This window comes from Nyctereutes procyonoides, unplaced genomic scaffold (assembly GCF_905146905.1).
Source record: "Nyctereutes procyonoides isolate TBG_1078 unplaced genomic scaffold, NYPRO_anot_genome, whole genome shotgun sequence".
NCBI classification, from domain to species: Eukaryota; Metazoa; Chordata; class Mammalia; order Carnivora; family Canidae; genus Nyctereutes; species Nyctereutes procyonoides.
In genome coordinates this window covers 54,690,692-54,706,334 of record NW_026575131.1, presented here as the reverse complement: position 1 = coordinate 54,706,334, position 15,643 = coordinate 54,690,692, and the positions used below count along the sequence as shown (strand labels likewise).

Below are 15,643 nucleotides of genomic sequence, written 5' to 3'. Positions count from 1 at the left end.
GTGGGGAAGACAGAGAGAGAGAGACAGAGAGACAGAGAGAGAAAGAGAAAGAGAGAGACGGAGAGGGAGAGGCAGGCAGTGGGAGAGTCGGGGAGGCAGAGAGAGAGGGGGGAGAGGCTACGTCCAGAGTTCCCCTGGGTTTTCTCCAGAATTCCACAGTTCTGATGCTCAGGTACTCAGAAAGTGACCGTGCTGGGTTGTTGGACAAGATGCCTGTGACTGGGCCCAGAGCCCGTGAAGGGGTGGAGGAAGCGGCCAACACCGCCTGGGAGGCGCAGGCATAGCACTAAGGGGCAGGATAACTGCCTGCGTATCTCTTCCTAAGCAGGTCATGCTACATTTTCTTTTTCTTTTTTATTTTTTTCATGCTACATTTTCTGACAGACGGTTCCGTATTTGTGCCCAGCCAGGATGCCACGGTCATCACGCCAGCCTCCATCCTGAGCACGGCCTATGTGCCGAGCATGCGTCATCTGGGGAGGACAGTCCAATTTGAAGGCAACCACTTTCCATATTTGGACTGCGGCTACGTTGATCAAGAACTCAAAAGGCTGGTTGCCCGTTTAGCTGTGCTTCAAATGCCTGTTTTCTGGGTTGTCTGGGAAGAGTGGGAGGTGGTCTCGTGCTGAGGCAGAAAGATGGGGACAGGCCTGCTTAAGCCCCCTTCCAACACGGCTGCGCTGCGGGGCTGGGGCGCCAGCTCTGGGTAAAGAGGGGGCTGGCCAAGGCGAGGCCAGGCCAACTGGGCTGCTCTCCCCACGCACCCCACCGTCCATCTAGGTCACCTCCCTTGTGCCCTCGAGCCCGGGCGGTCACTTTCTGCCCCGGCATCCCAGCTGTGGGACCCCTACCGCCCTCCCGGATGGTAGCTGGGACAGGAACACTGGCTTTTAAGTCACAATGCGTTTGGAGAACAACCACAGAACAGCTCAGCCCAAGAAACCGAAACCAAATAGCACAGAAACACAAGACAGAACCAAAGACGAAACGCTTTGGGGGTAGAAGGGGACCGGGTGAACGGGGATGGGAGGGGGAAAAAAAAACGAACTGATCGGTTTTTTCCCCCCCAAAACAAAACAAAACCAAAATAATAGTAATAATAACTAAATAAAAGAAAGAAATACGAAGAAAACCAAAGGAGAAAAACAGAACAGGAGACGAGAAACACTCCAACAGAAGGCGCTGGGAATTCACCAAACCAAACCGACAAGAGTGGCATGCAGAGAAATTTTTACATTCTCCCGGCATGCATCAGGCCCAAGTTACCATGACGACGAGGAGTGCAAAAAACTTAGCAACAACATTACCAACGGATGCATAGAGGCGACCACAATGCAAGCATCGCATGTGTGCGGCCGGCCCTAGGCCGGGCTGGGCGCGGCTGAAATTTTCGTGTCTTTCTGGGTTTTTGCTCTCGCTTGGCGGTTTTTTGTTTTGTTTTGTTCGCTTTGTGCTTACTATTCATATTCCGTCATTCATTTATTTTTTAGCTCTTTTGCTATCATTTTCCGTGTGCGTGTCTGTGTGTGTGCGCGTGTGCGTGTCTGTGTGCGTTTCGTGTGTGTGTGTGTCACTTTCAGAATGTAAAAATGTGGGTAAAGAAAGTAAAAAAGAAAAAAACACACCAACCTTCTCGAAGCTCTGAGGGATGTAAAGGGGGTTTGATGCAGAACACAATGACATGGGGAAAAGAGAAAAAATAGGGGAGATACAGAGAGTAAAAAGAGGACTTCCCAAGGCTAAAAGCTGCAATAGTTTGTTTTTTTCTCTTTAAACCAAAAAAAAAAATTAAAATTAAAAAATAAAAAAGAACAGCAATGACCTTTTTTTTTTTTCCTTGACATATTACATTTGTCTTCCACGATTTTTTTTTTTAATTCATTTCTGGAGCGTCTGAGACCCAGGCAAAGATTGGGAGGCTGGACCCCCCAAAAGATCAGAGGCTCATGCTGGGGACCCCACCTCCAGGGGGCTGAGGACACAGGGGTCCCCCTCCCTCGTCGCACCCTTGCTAGAGGCCTCCCCCCCACCCCGTCATCCCATGCCTGCTGTCCGTCCACGCTCTCCTCGAACCCTGCCAGACTTACAAACCCCCATCCCAGGTGTTTGCAGAGAAATAAGCAGGTTAGACGAAGACCAGTCAGCTGGAGTCACGGACGCGCTATAACTCACCAGAGGTGCCGTGGCAGCAGATCGGTGTGTGCCCCCTGACCACCCACGCGCCCGTGGCCCCGTTCCCTCCCGCCACGCGGCCTCCTCCTCAGAGACAGCCCCAGTGGGGCTGTGCTTGGTGGGGACCAAGCAGGGAGGGTCTGTGGGGGGTAGGGAGGAGATGCCCAGCCTCCCAGCTGGGGAATGGCAGGGAACCGGTGCCTCAAGTGGGAGAAACTGAGGCCCAGGGAGGTGTGGGTGAGGTCAAGTACACGGAGCCAATCAGGGCAGCCCTGGGGCTCGAAGGGGGCCCTGTTTCCTGGCAGCAGGAGCTGTTTCTACCACGAATCTGATCAGAAACAGCCACTGGGAGGCGGGGAGGGGAGCAGAGCAAATGGTGGAGGAGGAGGCGGATTAAAATTTCTGAAAGAACCGAAGAGAACCAACACAGCGGGGAGAGGGGTCGACGCAGGCCTCTGGGGACCCAGGGAGCCCCCCGGTGCCTCTGAGGGACACCAAGGGACCCAGAAGGAAGTCAATGTAGACGCTTCCCAGGGCCTCCTTGGGGACGGGATGGGGGGTGGGGGGTGCTGGGGCGAGGACCCGGGCTTCGGGCCTGACGAGAGCGACAAGCCTCGCCGGCGTGCCGTGCCTGCCGCAGCCTGACGGGGTGCCAAGCCCCAGGCGTAGACGCCTGCTGTGGCCCCGGCCTCGCTTGGGCCGAAACGAGTCCTTTCCTGAGGGCAACGAGGAGAAAAAATAGAGCACCGGGCTCCGGGACAGCCGAAGGTGCGAGGGGCCGGCGGCGGGGGGCGGCCTCAGGGACCCCTCCCCAGCTCTCAGACTGAGGGTGCTGGGGGGGGGTGAAGCGGGGAGCTACGAGAGGCCACGGAGTCTGGAGAAGCAAAGCAAGCACACAGCGAAGGGAAGGCACGGCACGACACACCACAGAAGCCGACTCAGATGGGCGGGCGGGCGGGCGGGGCAGAGGCCTGCAGGCTCCCCCAGCCCTGTGGGCCCAAGGCTGACCCCCTGGCCCTGCCCCGTTCCCTCCTGCCTCCCCACCAAGTCCTGCAGCCCGTGGGGTGTCTGTCACAGGCACGGGGGCGGGGTGGTGTAAACAGCCCCCGTTTTAGAGAGGTAAACTGAGGTCCGGAGAGGGATGCCGCCCTCACCCAAGGTCCTGCTGCGACCAGGGGGTGGGTGGGGGGGGCCCTCCCGCTCGGGTCTGCAGGGAACAGGGGAGCCCGGAGGCTGTGAGCCCAAGGAGGGAGGGGGAACAGGAGAGGACGGGTCCCTGCCTTCGACCTGGATTCGGCGTTCCCTACCTCGCACGTAGAGGTTGGCAGGTGAGGAATAGCGCACACCGGCACTGTTGGTAGCCACGCACTCGTATTTGCCTTGGTCGGTCTCCTCGCTGCTCTCAATCTGCAGGGCCCCTGTGGGAAGAGGGGAGAAAGCCTGGCCAGTCAGGGAGGGCCTGGGCACGGGCTGGGCGGGCTGTCCCAGAGCCCTGTTGCGTCCATCTCTCGTTCTCTCTGGGCCCGAGAGGCAGACGGAAGAGATGAGTTAGGCTGCAAGCCCTAGCCGGGCTGGGGGCCTCCCTGGCTCGTCCCCCCCCACTCCAAGCCTAGCCCAACACCAGCCTAAATGCGCTGCGTTCTCCCCCGAAATGCTCCATCCTCACTGTGAGACCCGGTGGACGCACGGCTGGTGCGTCAGAAAGGACTGCCAAGTTTACCAACGAGGTATGTGCCACGGAGGTGGGTTTGCAAAAGCACTGAGCGAGGCTCTCCGGGCGAAAGGGGGGACGCGGAGTTGGCATTCACTACCCACAGCAGTCATCTCAAAGACCCTGGGGCCTAAGGGGCGACCACAGGAAATAGCACAGGTTCACCAAGCTGCTGGTTGCTTTGCTGGTTCCAACCACTGCCCATGTGTAAATGAACGGGGGTCTGGGATCCTCGAAGTGTGTTTGAAATGACAGGTCTCAAAGCCTGCAGTGCCCATGAATGGAGAGATGAGGTTGTCTAACTGAAATTTTAGGACCGGGAAACCTCTCACGTGAGCTAAGATAAAAGACGTTGAGACCGAAAAACATCAAGTATGTCTGAAATCAAAAAACCTGGATTGGGACGCCTGGGTGGCTCAGCGGTTGGGCGCCTGCCTTTGGCCCAGGGCATGATCGCGGACCAGGATCCCGCATCAGGATCCCCGCAGGGAGCCTGTTTCTCCCTCTGCCTGTGTCTCTGCCTCTCTCTCCGCGTCGCTCATGAATAAGTAAAATCTTAAAAAAAAAAAAACCCAAAACTGGATTAAAGTCCCCGTATTGTACCTGAAACCAATTGAAGAGGAGCTTGGCTTTCTCCATGGACTCCCCTGAACATCGTGATCTAAGCGGGTCTGAATTCGCCCACAAGTCTTAAAACCACAGGCCTGGATTCAGGATCTTGGTGCTGACAAGGAAGCAAATGAACTTCCTCAAGTGTGTTTGCAATTACAGTCCTAGACCCGGATCCACCGTACTCGTGGGTTAACAGGGAAACTTTCCGAGTGTCTGAAATCAGACGTCCGAATGAAAACCTCGGATCCCCGCAAATAAAACTGAGGTTGAAATGCCACAAACGTGTTTGAAAATCACAAGCCAGAAAAAAAAAAAAAAAAAAGAATCCGTTGGCCGTGAGTGACTAAAAGCTTAAAGGGGCCAATTTTTCTCAAGGATACTTAAAATCGCAGGCCCAAGTCGAAGGTTTTAATGCCCACGACTCTACGAAAAGAGGGTCGATTTCCCGTCTGTGTTTGAAATCGCAGGCCCCGGTCAAATACGTTACTTGCCACGAACATGTAAAAATGAATGAGCCTTCTCAAGAACATACGAAAGGACAGGCCTTGATCAAACACCGCCGTGCCCACGAGTAAACGAGGACGAGGCTAACACTCCCTCGAGGATCTCTGAAGCCACGAGTCTGGAACGAGCCCTCATTTTCGCAAGTGAGCGAAGCTGCGCGAACATCTTTGAGGAAGTTTGAGATCACAGACCTCGGTAAGACACTCCAACGCCCGCGAGTAAATAAAAGATGAGGCAAATGTTTCCACGAGTATGTTTGAAATCGAAGGCCTGGATCAAAAGTCTTCGTTCTCATAACTAAATTTGTACGAATGTCTGAATCACAGGCCTGGCCGCACATGCGTGGGGACCACGAGTGAAGGGAAGACGAGTGACTATCTCCAAGTGTGTCTGAATCACAGGTATCAGAGTTCCTGGCACCAGGAGGCCACAAAAATCCAGCCCAAGCTCCCAAGGAGACGCCTCTACCCAGCTCTTCGTGGCTGTCCCATGGAAATGACAGGGACCCCAAAGGAGGACCCCCGAATAGATTCTTTGGGGGCTACAGAGGCAGGCTGCCCCCCATACCCCACTTCTTACTTTCCCCCCAACCTCCAGGGCTCTGAACAGCGGGCAGGCAGGCACTACTGCGGAGGCCCAGAGAGGGCAGGGGGCCTGCCCTAGGTTGCACAGCATTTCATGGCAAAACCAGGACTAGCCACTGACTCCCACCCAGGCCTATTCTAGTCTATTCCAGTCAGCACTGGGGTGGGGGTGGGGGTGGCCTTTGAGACTGCAGGTCTCTCTGCTCCCTTGGGCTGGACCCCCCAGAACCAAAGGAGCGGTAGAGCCAGAGGGCCCCCTCTGCGTGCCCATTCTAGAGATGGAAAGACTGAGGCCGGAGAAAGACAAGGCCCATGTACAGAGCTACGATCAGAAGCCTGGCTCCCAGAGCTGTGGGGGGACGTGGGAGGCACTGCCCCCTCCTGTGGGGACGGCCCCTGCCCTGCGGCCAGGTCCTGAGTGAGGGGCGATCGAGGCCACACTCGGCCCCCCCAGCCACACACAGCGACACAGACAGAGACTGGACAGACACTGGGCAGGGTGGCAATGGGGAAATATGTGGAAGAAGCCTGGGCATAAGCCCCCCATGGAGCCTGGGGGCTGAGTGGGCAGTGGGAGAGTGGGAGAGAGAGAGAGAGAGAGAGAGAGAGAGAGAGAGTGGGTGGGTGAGGAAAGAGCCTCTTACCTCGGATCGGAGTGCTTTCTGTAAGGGAAGCAGAGAGAGTCAGGTGAATTTGAGAAGGCAGTCCTGGGGGGCCGGGGGGCCCCAGGGAGGCCAGGCTTGGCCATAAGCCAGGCCCGTCCACTCTGCCCCCAGGGGGGTGGGGGACGGAGCCAGCCCTGAGCCTAGGGGTCCCTGCAGGTGCAGAGCAGGATCTGAGGGCTGGGCAGTCAGGAAGGCTTCTCACAGGAGGCGGCCGTCTCCTGGAGAAGGAGGGACTGCGTCTAGAAGCCCCTCTAGACTGGCCTCAGTGGGGTCACTATGGCCCCGGGGAGGATTACGGCCCGGCTCTGGCGGCTGCCTTCCCTGTGGGCCGAAGGAGGGAGGTCACGGACCTCCCTTCCTTCTTTCCTTCTTGGAAGGGACGGGAGTGAGGAGGGGCTCAGGGTCTTGTTAGAGACAGGGGTGGGAGGGGGGTTAGTGCCCCAGGGCTGGGCATTAATAAAGCAAAGGGGAGGCATCACAGACAGGCCAGTAAGGGGGACAGGGAGGAGCAGTGAAAGGGGACCAGGGCAGGGGAGAGGGCCCGCTGCCGCCCCCCCGTAATGTCCAAAAGGAAAAGAGGAAAGGACGACCTGGGGGGGGGGGGGCAGGGCAACTCGGAACACACACAAACAGGCGGTCCCGGGCGCTTTACCCCACCCTCGCTCATCTTCCTGGGATAGGTGCAGTCTCCTCTCTCTGCCAACGGACTGCAGATGCCCCGCCAAGAACAAGGGGACCCCGAGGCCAGGGCAGAGGCGCCCCCGGGAGAGAGAGAACATAGCTCCTTCCACGTGGCATGGGCAAACTGGTGGCCAAGCCGAAGCCCCGAAGGGCCAGCAAAGTCCTATACCAGGCGTTGGGTGGGAGTAGGCGGGTGGGTGGGCTCAGAACCCAGCTCTGCAGCCTCCCAGGCCCGTCTTATTTATTTCTTACAGAATCCTCAACCCGATGAGGCCCCTTTCTCCTCTTTACGTGGGGTGGGGGGAGGAATAGGAAGTTGCAATGAGGACCAGAACCCAGGTGAGTGGGATTCCAGAGGCCAAAGAACGGGACCTCCCAAGATGGCCAAGCAGCCCGTGGCCACTATATCGAGAGGAGAGGATAAACCTCTTAGGTGTGAAAGGTGGTTCTACGGCTTACTCTGAGAAAGAGGAGAAAGAACTTCCACGGGCCAATATCAGTCATTTTCACTTTAGTAAGAATCAGTCCCAGCAGCTGGTTTCAGGGGACTCAGGCCAGATGCTGTTAAAGAGGAGCCCTGAGACCCAGCTCCCAAACTTCCGTAAGTCCCTCATTTTCCAGCAGCATCAAGGCCAGGAACCCCACGAGCTCTAGGATTGTGCTAATTTCCCCTTAGCACCCCTTTTCCCGTCCTGGGGTCCGACTGGCCCCCTCTGCGGCCTTGTGTGTTTTCCTCTTTTCCTTTTGGACTCCTCTCTCTGCAGCCCCCTGGTGCCTGACGGGGGAGGGCTGGGCGGCTGGTGGGGGAGGGGTCGTTAGTAAACATGCCACTTGGAGTGTGGGTCACCGTTACTGTCACAGTGGCTGTTAGTCTGGGGGGAGGGGGCTGGGGGGTGGGCTGGGGAGGGGAACCAAGAGGGGACGTTAGTTGTTGACGTGGTGAAGAAACGAGACTTACCAAAGGTCTCTGAACGTTTACAACAGGGGGACAAGAAAAGAGAACAGGATCATTAATGGGCGTGAGGCAGAAACCCGTATCCTCTCGGGGGTGGGAGGGGAGGCGAGGCCAGAATAATCATCAGGTTTATTAGGATCAAGGAAGCAGCAAGCACCTGGTCCGTGCCCTGGGGGGGGGGGGCACCTGGTGACCCGGAGACCCAGATGAAAGACCCTGCTCTGGGGACGCAGGTGACACTGGCCCAGGCGACGGGGCCCAGGCTCCATGCTCATCATGGGCTCACCCCCTCAGGGCCACGATGGCAGAGGCCAGCAGGGAAGCAGCTGGATCCCGGGGCTGCCGTCGCTCCCAAGTGGGACCCCCACCCAGAGTGGCAGGTACCTGGAGACAGGATGGGGGGGCGGGAGGGGGAAAGGCCATGTCTCTCCCCAGGGGAGACATTTCTGGGCTCAGCATCTGCCCCTTCTCACAGCTTGGGTCGTCGCTGGGGAGGAGTGGGGTGCAGAGGACGGGCAGACGGACCCCCCGCCCCCGGAGGATGAGACGGGGCAGCGTGCATGGGGGTGTTAAGAACAACCGGGAAGCCTTCAGGCAGGGATGGCTCCAGGCGGGGTCCTCAGAGGAAGGGGGAGAGAGGGCTAAGTGGAGGGGTGCCCGGGAGGGACGCACGTGGAGGAGGGAGGAGGCAGGAGGCGAACCCCCCGTGTGCGGCTGGCAGGCCCACACCCCCGGGGAGCAGGTGAGGCCGGCACAGGGAGGCCAGACACACACACTCAGACTTGTCATGAAGCAGCGGGAGGGACAACCGACATGACATACACACACACACACATACACACACACACACACAGCCCCCCAGACGGACAGACTCACAGATGGGGCACGTGGGCACTAGGCCGAGACACGACCGTGGAACCGCCCATCCCGAGGCAGCCAAGGCCTTGACAAGCAGCCGGACGGCTCTGGACCCCGTTATATCCTCGCTGGACGTGCCTACGGCCTCAGCAGGGGACACCCTCTCTCTCCCTCCACCACCTTCCAAGCCGCCCCAGTATCCTGTCTGTGCCCCGTGACACCCCCAGTGGGGAGGCCCTGCAGACGGCCACCCTCGCCACTCTCTCCCTGGTTCCCCCGCACCTCTGCGTGAGCCGCACTTGTGTCCCCGCTGCGAGGGCCGTGAGGACACCCGCCACCTCTGTGGCTTTCCCTCACCTACAACTGTCTGCGCCTTGACAGGACTGCAGGGCTTGGGGACTGGGGACACTCTGCCCCTGCCGGTCTCCCCAGCTCCCCATCACTGTGCACAGCGGGGTGCACCGTTACAACCCCCACTGGGTGCAGACAAGCTCTCCCCCTACCATCCGCCTAGCTCCCTGCTACCCCTGCCTGGGGATGCCCCACGGTACCCCTGCCGGCTCAGCTCTGAGGACACTCCCCACGCCAATGCCGCCCACGGCTGCACGTCCCCTCCGCCGTTCGGCCTCCCACTAGCCGGCAGGGCTTGGGCCCTGGAGACGCCGCCCTCCGTGGCTCCCGCACCCTCCCGGCCACTGCTGCTCACCTGACCGCAGCTGCTTTATGCGCCCGTTGCTGGCACTGGGGTCCACAGGCAAGAAGTCCTTGAACCAGGTGATCTCGGGGTCGGGGTTGCCGCTGGCAGCGCAGAGCATGGTAGCCGTCCGCGTCCGCTCCACCACTTTCAGCTGGGGGCCCATGTCAATGTTGGGGAAGCCGGGGGGCAGCTGGTCCTCTGAGGGGGACATAGGGGAAGAACACAGGGCGGGGGCCGGGTCACCACATGGCCAGCCCTCCAGGGTAGTTTCCCGCCTGCCACATGGGGCAGGGGGGTGGGGTGGGGGGGCGTGGATCATTCCCACTCAAGGGCGAGCTGGGGGGGGGTGCGGGGGGGCATCAGGCCCAGCTGGTGCTTCTCACCATGGGCCACTCTGCCACCAAGGGGACAAGTGGAGATGTCTGGGGGACATTCTAGGTGTCGCACCTGGGCTGGGGACCAGGGAGGTTGCTCATATCCCATAACGTCCAGGATGCCTCCTCTGCGGCGCCCCCCCAAGTCAGCAGTGCCCAGCGGGGGAGACCCTGGGGGTCTCTGACAACACCCAGGGGCAGTTTTAAAAACAAACTCGGGTGCCTCGGTGGCTCGGTGGATTAAGAGAACGACTCTTGATCTCGGCTCAGGTCCTGATCTTGTGCCCCGTGTGGGGCTCCACACCCAGCGGGGAGTCTACTGGGGAGTCTCTCTCTCCCCCTGCCCTCGTTCTAGAACATAAGCTGAACCCCACTACCCCCTGGCTGCATGCCCTTCCATTCTGGCCCCCACTGTCCTCTGGAGGGACCCAGGATCCTTGCCCACCACCGCCCCGCCGGCCTCGGCAGCCCCATATTGAGCCACCCTCACGCTCTCCCCATCCAGCCACAGAAACCTCCTTGTTCCTCACAGATGTCAAGCTCCCTCTGCGTCCCCCGCGCCCCGAGTTCATATGCTGAAGTCCTCAGAACGTGATTCTCAGAAGGTCGGGTCTTTAAGGGGGTGACTACATTAACATGAGGTCGCTGGGTGAGTCCTGATCCAACCTGACCGGTGTCCTTAGGAGGAGGGATGAGGACACAGACACGCAGAGGGCTGACCGCGTGAGGACACGGGGAGAAGACGGCCGCTGGCACGCCTGGGAGACAGGCCCCGGGAGGAACCAGCCCTGCCCACACGCCAATCTCAGACTCCCCGCCCCCAGAACTGGGAGAGAATATGTGGTTCAAGCCGCCCAGATGGTGGGACTCAGTTACGGCAAACCCGTGCAGTCCCCACCCCGCCTGACGGCCAAGTGACAACAAAACTGATCACACGTGGTGCTGCTAAACCGAAGGCAAACAGGTGGGAATGTGGGTGGTACAAACTGTACGAGGAGGGGTGTTCTGGGGCCACCCACCAGAGACCCCAACCCTCAGCTCCGCATCTATGGTTTCCACGTGCTGTGCGCTACAAGAGGAATGCAGAGTGTCCCCGGACAGCAGGAGGCTGCCGGCAGCCTAAACAGCTGCCAATGGGGACCTGTCACATACACACCCCAGGCCACCCATGGGACGCGATACTGAAACAGGCAGTTGTTGCCTTACGAGGTCCCAGGCATGCTAAGTGGACGGGGTTCAAAGTCAAAGATAATATAGACAAAGGAGGGAAAACTATTGCCAGAGGCCAAACCCGGCCCTTGGCTTGTTTTTATTAATAAAGTTTTATTAGCACGTGGTCATGCCCATCTGCGTCCACGTCACCTACAGCAGCTTCCTGGCTAGGACAGCCGAGCTGAGAAGCTGCGATGAATGAAGACTGGCACGCAGAGTCAAAAATATCTGCTCTCTGGGGGCACCTGGGTGGCTCAGCAGTTGAGCATCTGCCTTCAGCTCAGGGCGTGACCCCGGGGTTCTGGGATCGAGTCCCGCACTGGGCTCCCCACAGGGAGCCTGCTTCTCCCTCTGTCTGTGTCTCTGCCTCTCTCTCTGTGTCTCTCATGAATAAATATACAAAATCTTTAAAATATATATATACATTTGCGATCTGGTGTTTTACAGAAAAGGCCTGCTGCCTCCTGGAACAGACGGTGCTGCTATCTGTGCAAAGGGAAATGGTGCACGGGTGTTTGCTCACAGATGCCCAGAAGGGGCAGTGGGCATGGGTGGGCGTGTTGGGGCACGGGGACAGGGGGAGAGATGGGTGAGAAACCACCATGCAGGGAATCTGAGCCCGGGGCACAGCGCAGAGGGAGGTCGGGAGGCCAAGATGGGGCAGGGGAGAGGCAGGCTGGGCAGCACCATTCCATTCCTCTGGCGGAAGGAGAGCTATGGTCCTGGTCCAGGGGTGCCTGGAGGGCAAATGGCCCCGGCACACTCTGTACCAGGCACTCTCCTGGGCCCTCCTCAAGGATGGGACCTCGTTCACAGAGGGGGATACTGAGGCTGGGGCAGAAACACAGGCGCTGCAGCTCATACAGCCAGGACACGGCAAGGCTGGGATTTGCGCTCAGGCCTGGGGAGGCTGGGGAGGGGCCGGCTGGAACCTCCAACCCCCGGACTGGACCTACTCGAGTCTGAGCGGGTGGCTGGACCATGTCCAGTGTGGCCCAGGCCCCGTGTCTGTTCTCCTTGGGCCCGAGGCCCGAACCCCAAAGGTGGTTCTGATTGGCTACCCATGACGTCACTGGAAGTGAAGGCCAAAACCACGAGGCCCCGCGTCCTGGCGCTCAAGGCGGGCATGTGCGCGCCCGCTCCCCCGAGGACGCATCCACGCCCCACACGTGCTCACACGTGAGTGCTTCCCCTGCGCGTGCAGCCCCCGGGGGGGTCCCCGTGAGAGCGTGTGGGTGGCCGCCGGCGGGGCGGGCACTGGGGGAGGCCGCCGCCCGGCGCTACCGAGAGCTCCTAATTAAACAAAAATGTTCGCCGCGTACCGCATTGTGCCCGATTCCTCGGAGTTTAATTAAAACAACAGCATGGAAGGCGTGAGCGGAGTCCCGATCAGAGGGCGGGGAGGGAGGCAGGCAGAGGGGGCCCGGCGGCCTGGGCCTAGCCCCCCCCCCCCCCCCCCCCGCCGCCGGCTGCATTCGGGGAGGGGGGCACAGGCGCTCCGGGGTCAAAGGCCTCCCGGGCTGGGCATCCGGCCCCAGGATGAGGGGCCCCAGGATGAGCGGAGCCAAGGAGGCCCTGCTGGGGGGCAGGGAGCGCGCTCGGCTCTTTCCCAGACTCGGGGCGGCCGGGCGGCTAATAGATTCACAGCGTGGCCTTTTAACTCTCGGAGCGCTCACAACGGAGGCTGGCACGGGCAGCGGGAGGCAGGCTGTTCCGTCTGTGCCCGAGAAAGGTCAGGGCGGGAGTATCTGCTGGGAAGAGGCGGGCCGCGCGGGCTCCCTGCACCCCCCCTCCCCGCAGGACGGGCTCCAGGACCCACGGGCCTCTTGCTAAACAGATGGTCCGGGCGAGAATTCTGAGGGACACACCCCGTGCAGGCTGCGCCCAGGGTGCCAGACAAAGTGCCCGCCCTACCCCGGGGGCCTGTGCGCCACCCACCCCGGCTCTGCGGCCCTGGGAGAGGCTGGGGGGGGGTGCCACCCCTGAGAGCCACCTCCCACCCAGGCGCCGTCGGTGGCTCACTCTGGAAGATGCGAGAGGGTTGGGGTGCTGACCCGGGCAGAGCCCACACACGTGAGAGCTACAGGAGGGCAGCGGCAGTCGTCCCCGCTCACCCTGGAGTGACACTGGGTGGCCAGAGTCTCTCCCGCGCAGGCTCCACCCACCGGGCTCACCCTGGTTCACATGACCACCCCTCGTGTACAGTGTGGGGAGCATCCCCACGGGAGCATCCTTATTCCCCTTCCCACCTTGGGAGGTGCAGAAGTGCAGCTCACGGAGGTTTATTAACCTGCCCGGGTCATGCGGCTACAGGGGCCCTTGCCACTGGGCAGGCAGGAGGGAGCAGCCGAGGGTGGGGGGTCTGTGGCGAGGCTGTCTGAAGGGTGCTGCCGCACAACGAGAGAGCGATTTCCTGCTGCCCCCTGGCCCGCCGGAGCGAGGCTAGCAAACAGCCGGGCAAGGGAGCGTTCCCGAAGGATCGGAGTCAATGTATGGGAGGCGGTGGGTGGCTGTTTGCACCCGTCCAACATCTATTCCTCCTTTCTTCCTCTGGGAGGAACTGCCCCTTACTGAGCCGGTCTGTGTGGGCTGACACCCCCCCAACTCCAGGGAGGCCTCTGCCGATTGGAGTATTTGGAGCCGGGATGGATGGCCCTCTCACCCAATCTGCGCCATGAGCACTAGTTCTGGATCACCTGGTCCTCTCTGGGGTGAGGGCCTGGGAGTCTGGAGTTACTGGGGGTAAACCCACAGAGGACCCAGTCACTATGGAGGGAAACCCACCCAGAGTCAGAGGGAGGGTGAGCTCTAAAGACACAGTATGAGCTCCTGGATGTAGCTGAACCTGAAGCTGGCTACTCCACCGACATTCTCAACACACAGGTCAGTGAATGTGTTCTCTCTTACGTGAACCAGTTTGAGGCGGATCAGGCTCTGATAATCAGAGGAGAGTGACGAAGGTGACAAAGGGGGATGACACTGGTCCCTTAATGCTGCTCTTTCCTATCAAAGTCCAAGGGATTTATATCCCTACTGGCAGGCTCTGGGCCATGCCGGTGTAACGGGCTGGGGAAGGGAGACCAAGGTCCCCCAGAGAGAAAATCCAAAGCAAGATTTTCAACAATTCCTTTAGCGTCTGTCCCCAAAGACCCAAGGCCTGGTTCCTCCCATGCATCCCCCCGCCCAACCCCCCACCCTGGGGAGCCCAGTACCTCGGAGGACAGTGAGCTTGGCATGGACCGTGACCTCCCCGGCGGAGTTCTGGGCCACACACTCGTACACATTCTCATCTCGGGGTGTCCGCAGCGGCTGGATCCTCAGCACGGCCCCCGCACTCTGGTCAAACTCGATTGTCTGCCGTGGGCAACAGGGAGAGAGGAGGGTGAGGCTGCGGTCCGGGGGGTGGGGCTGCTGGGAGAGGAGCAGGGGGCAGTGCTGTGCACGTGGAGGGCCGTCCTGTGCAAATGCACGGCCCACAGAAACCGGGTCCCGTCTGTGCAAGTATGAGGGTCGGGGCGGGGGGGAGGTGAGAAGCACAGGCAAGTCCGCGTGACAGGCGTGCGGAGGCACGTTGGCCGTAGACGTGTGTCTGGTGGTGCGTGTCATGGAGTTGTGAGAGGAGACCGAGAGGCTGGAGCCGTGCTTGAGGGGACACAGCACGCAGCGGCACGGCAGGTGGGACACGCGGCAGGAAGGTGTGAGAGCTGCCCCAGCCACAGTGGGCACCAGTGGGGCACGCCCGGCCTGGCCACCCGTGTTACACCGGGAGCCGTCTCTGCAACATCTGCGGCTGAGCCCCCGTGGCCCCGTCCAGAGACGGGGTGCTGGCCCCAGACTGTCCCCCCACCCCCCTCAGCCCCCGACTCACCTCAAAGCGCTGTGAATTGACCTTCTTGCCCTTCTTGTTCCAGGTCACCCGTGGCTTGGGGTCGCCTGTGGCCTGACACACGAAGGAGGCCACACCCCCCGACACACCAATCTGGTCCTTGGGTTCTTTGATGAACCTGGGGGGCTCTGGGGAGGGTAGAGCAAGAAAAGGAGGGGTTCGGCGGGCCCAAGCAGGAGGCCAGGACCCCACGGGGCCGTGCAAAAACCTCCCCTGCCCCGGCCCGTCCCCATGCATACCCCCACCCCTGGACCACAGCTATGCACGCTCACATGTGCTTCCAACCTCACAGGGGCCCCAGAGGATATGGGAGGGGAGCCCTCCCCCAAGACTCTGGGTCCTCAGATTTAGCACCTGGAGGCTCCTAGTGGTGACCAGCCAAACCCTGCGGGGGGCGGGAGGACAGCAGGGGGGGTCCTTGGCTCCATCCTGGGAGGCATCCAGACACGAGGGGTTGGGGGCAGGAGCTCAGAGAGGCTGACCGGGTTTCCCAAGGGTAAGATGCTGCCAACACCAGAGCAAGCGCTTATTGAGCACCTACTGTATGCAGGGGTGTGTAGTTCAGTGACATCTAACCCTCCGATGGCACGGAGCACAGGGCCACCATGGTCCCCGTCCGACACACAGCAAAGCCAAGGCACGGAGAGGCACAGTCTCTGCTTCAACACGCAGCCAGCCCGTGGCTGAGCCAGGGTTCGAACCAGGCTGGACCCGTGATCGTGTTCTCGGCCC

General features: G+C 60.3%; 1 protein-coding gene across 11 annotated transcripts in view; it reads right to left on the bottom strand.

Moving 5' to 3' along the window:
* PTPRS (protein tyrosine phosphatase receptor type S) overlaps nt 1-15,643 on the bottom strand; it is a 96,043-nt gene that overhangs the window by 38,279 nt on the left and 42,121 nt on the right. For all 11 annotated transcript variants that reach the window (XM_055344151.1, XM_055344150.1, XM_055344154.1 and 8 more), the window contains 4 exons: nt 14,894-15,039; nt 14,238-14,379; nt 9,449-9,637; nt 3,480-3,590 (listed from right to left, as the gene is read on the bottom strand). In XM_055344151.1, coding sequence (XP_055200126.1) covers nt 3,480-3,590; nt 9,449-9,637; nt 14,238-14,379; nt 14,894-15,039 — 588 coding nt within the window. The remainder of the gene's footprint in view (nt 1-3,479; nt 3,591-9,448; nt 9,638-14,237; nt 14,380-14,893; nt 15,040-15,643) is intronic.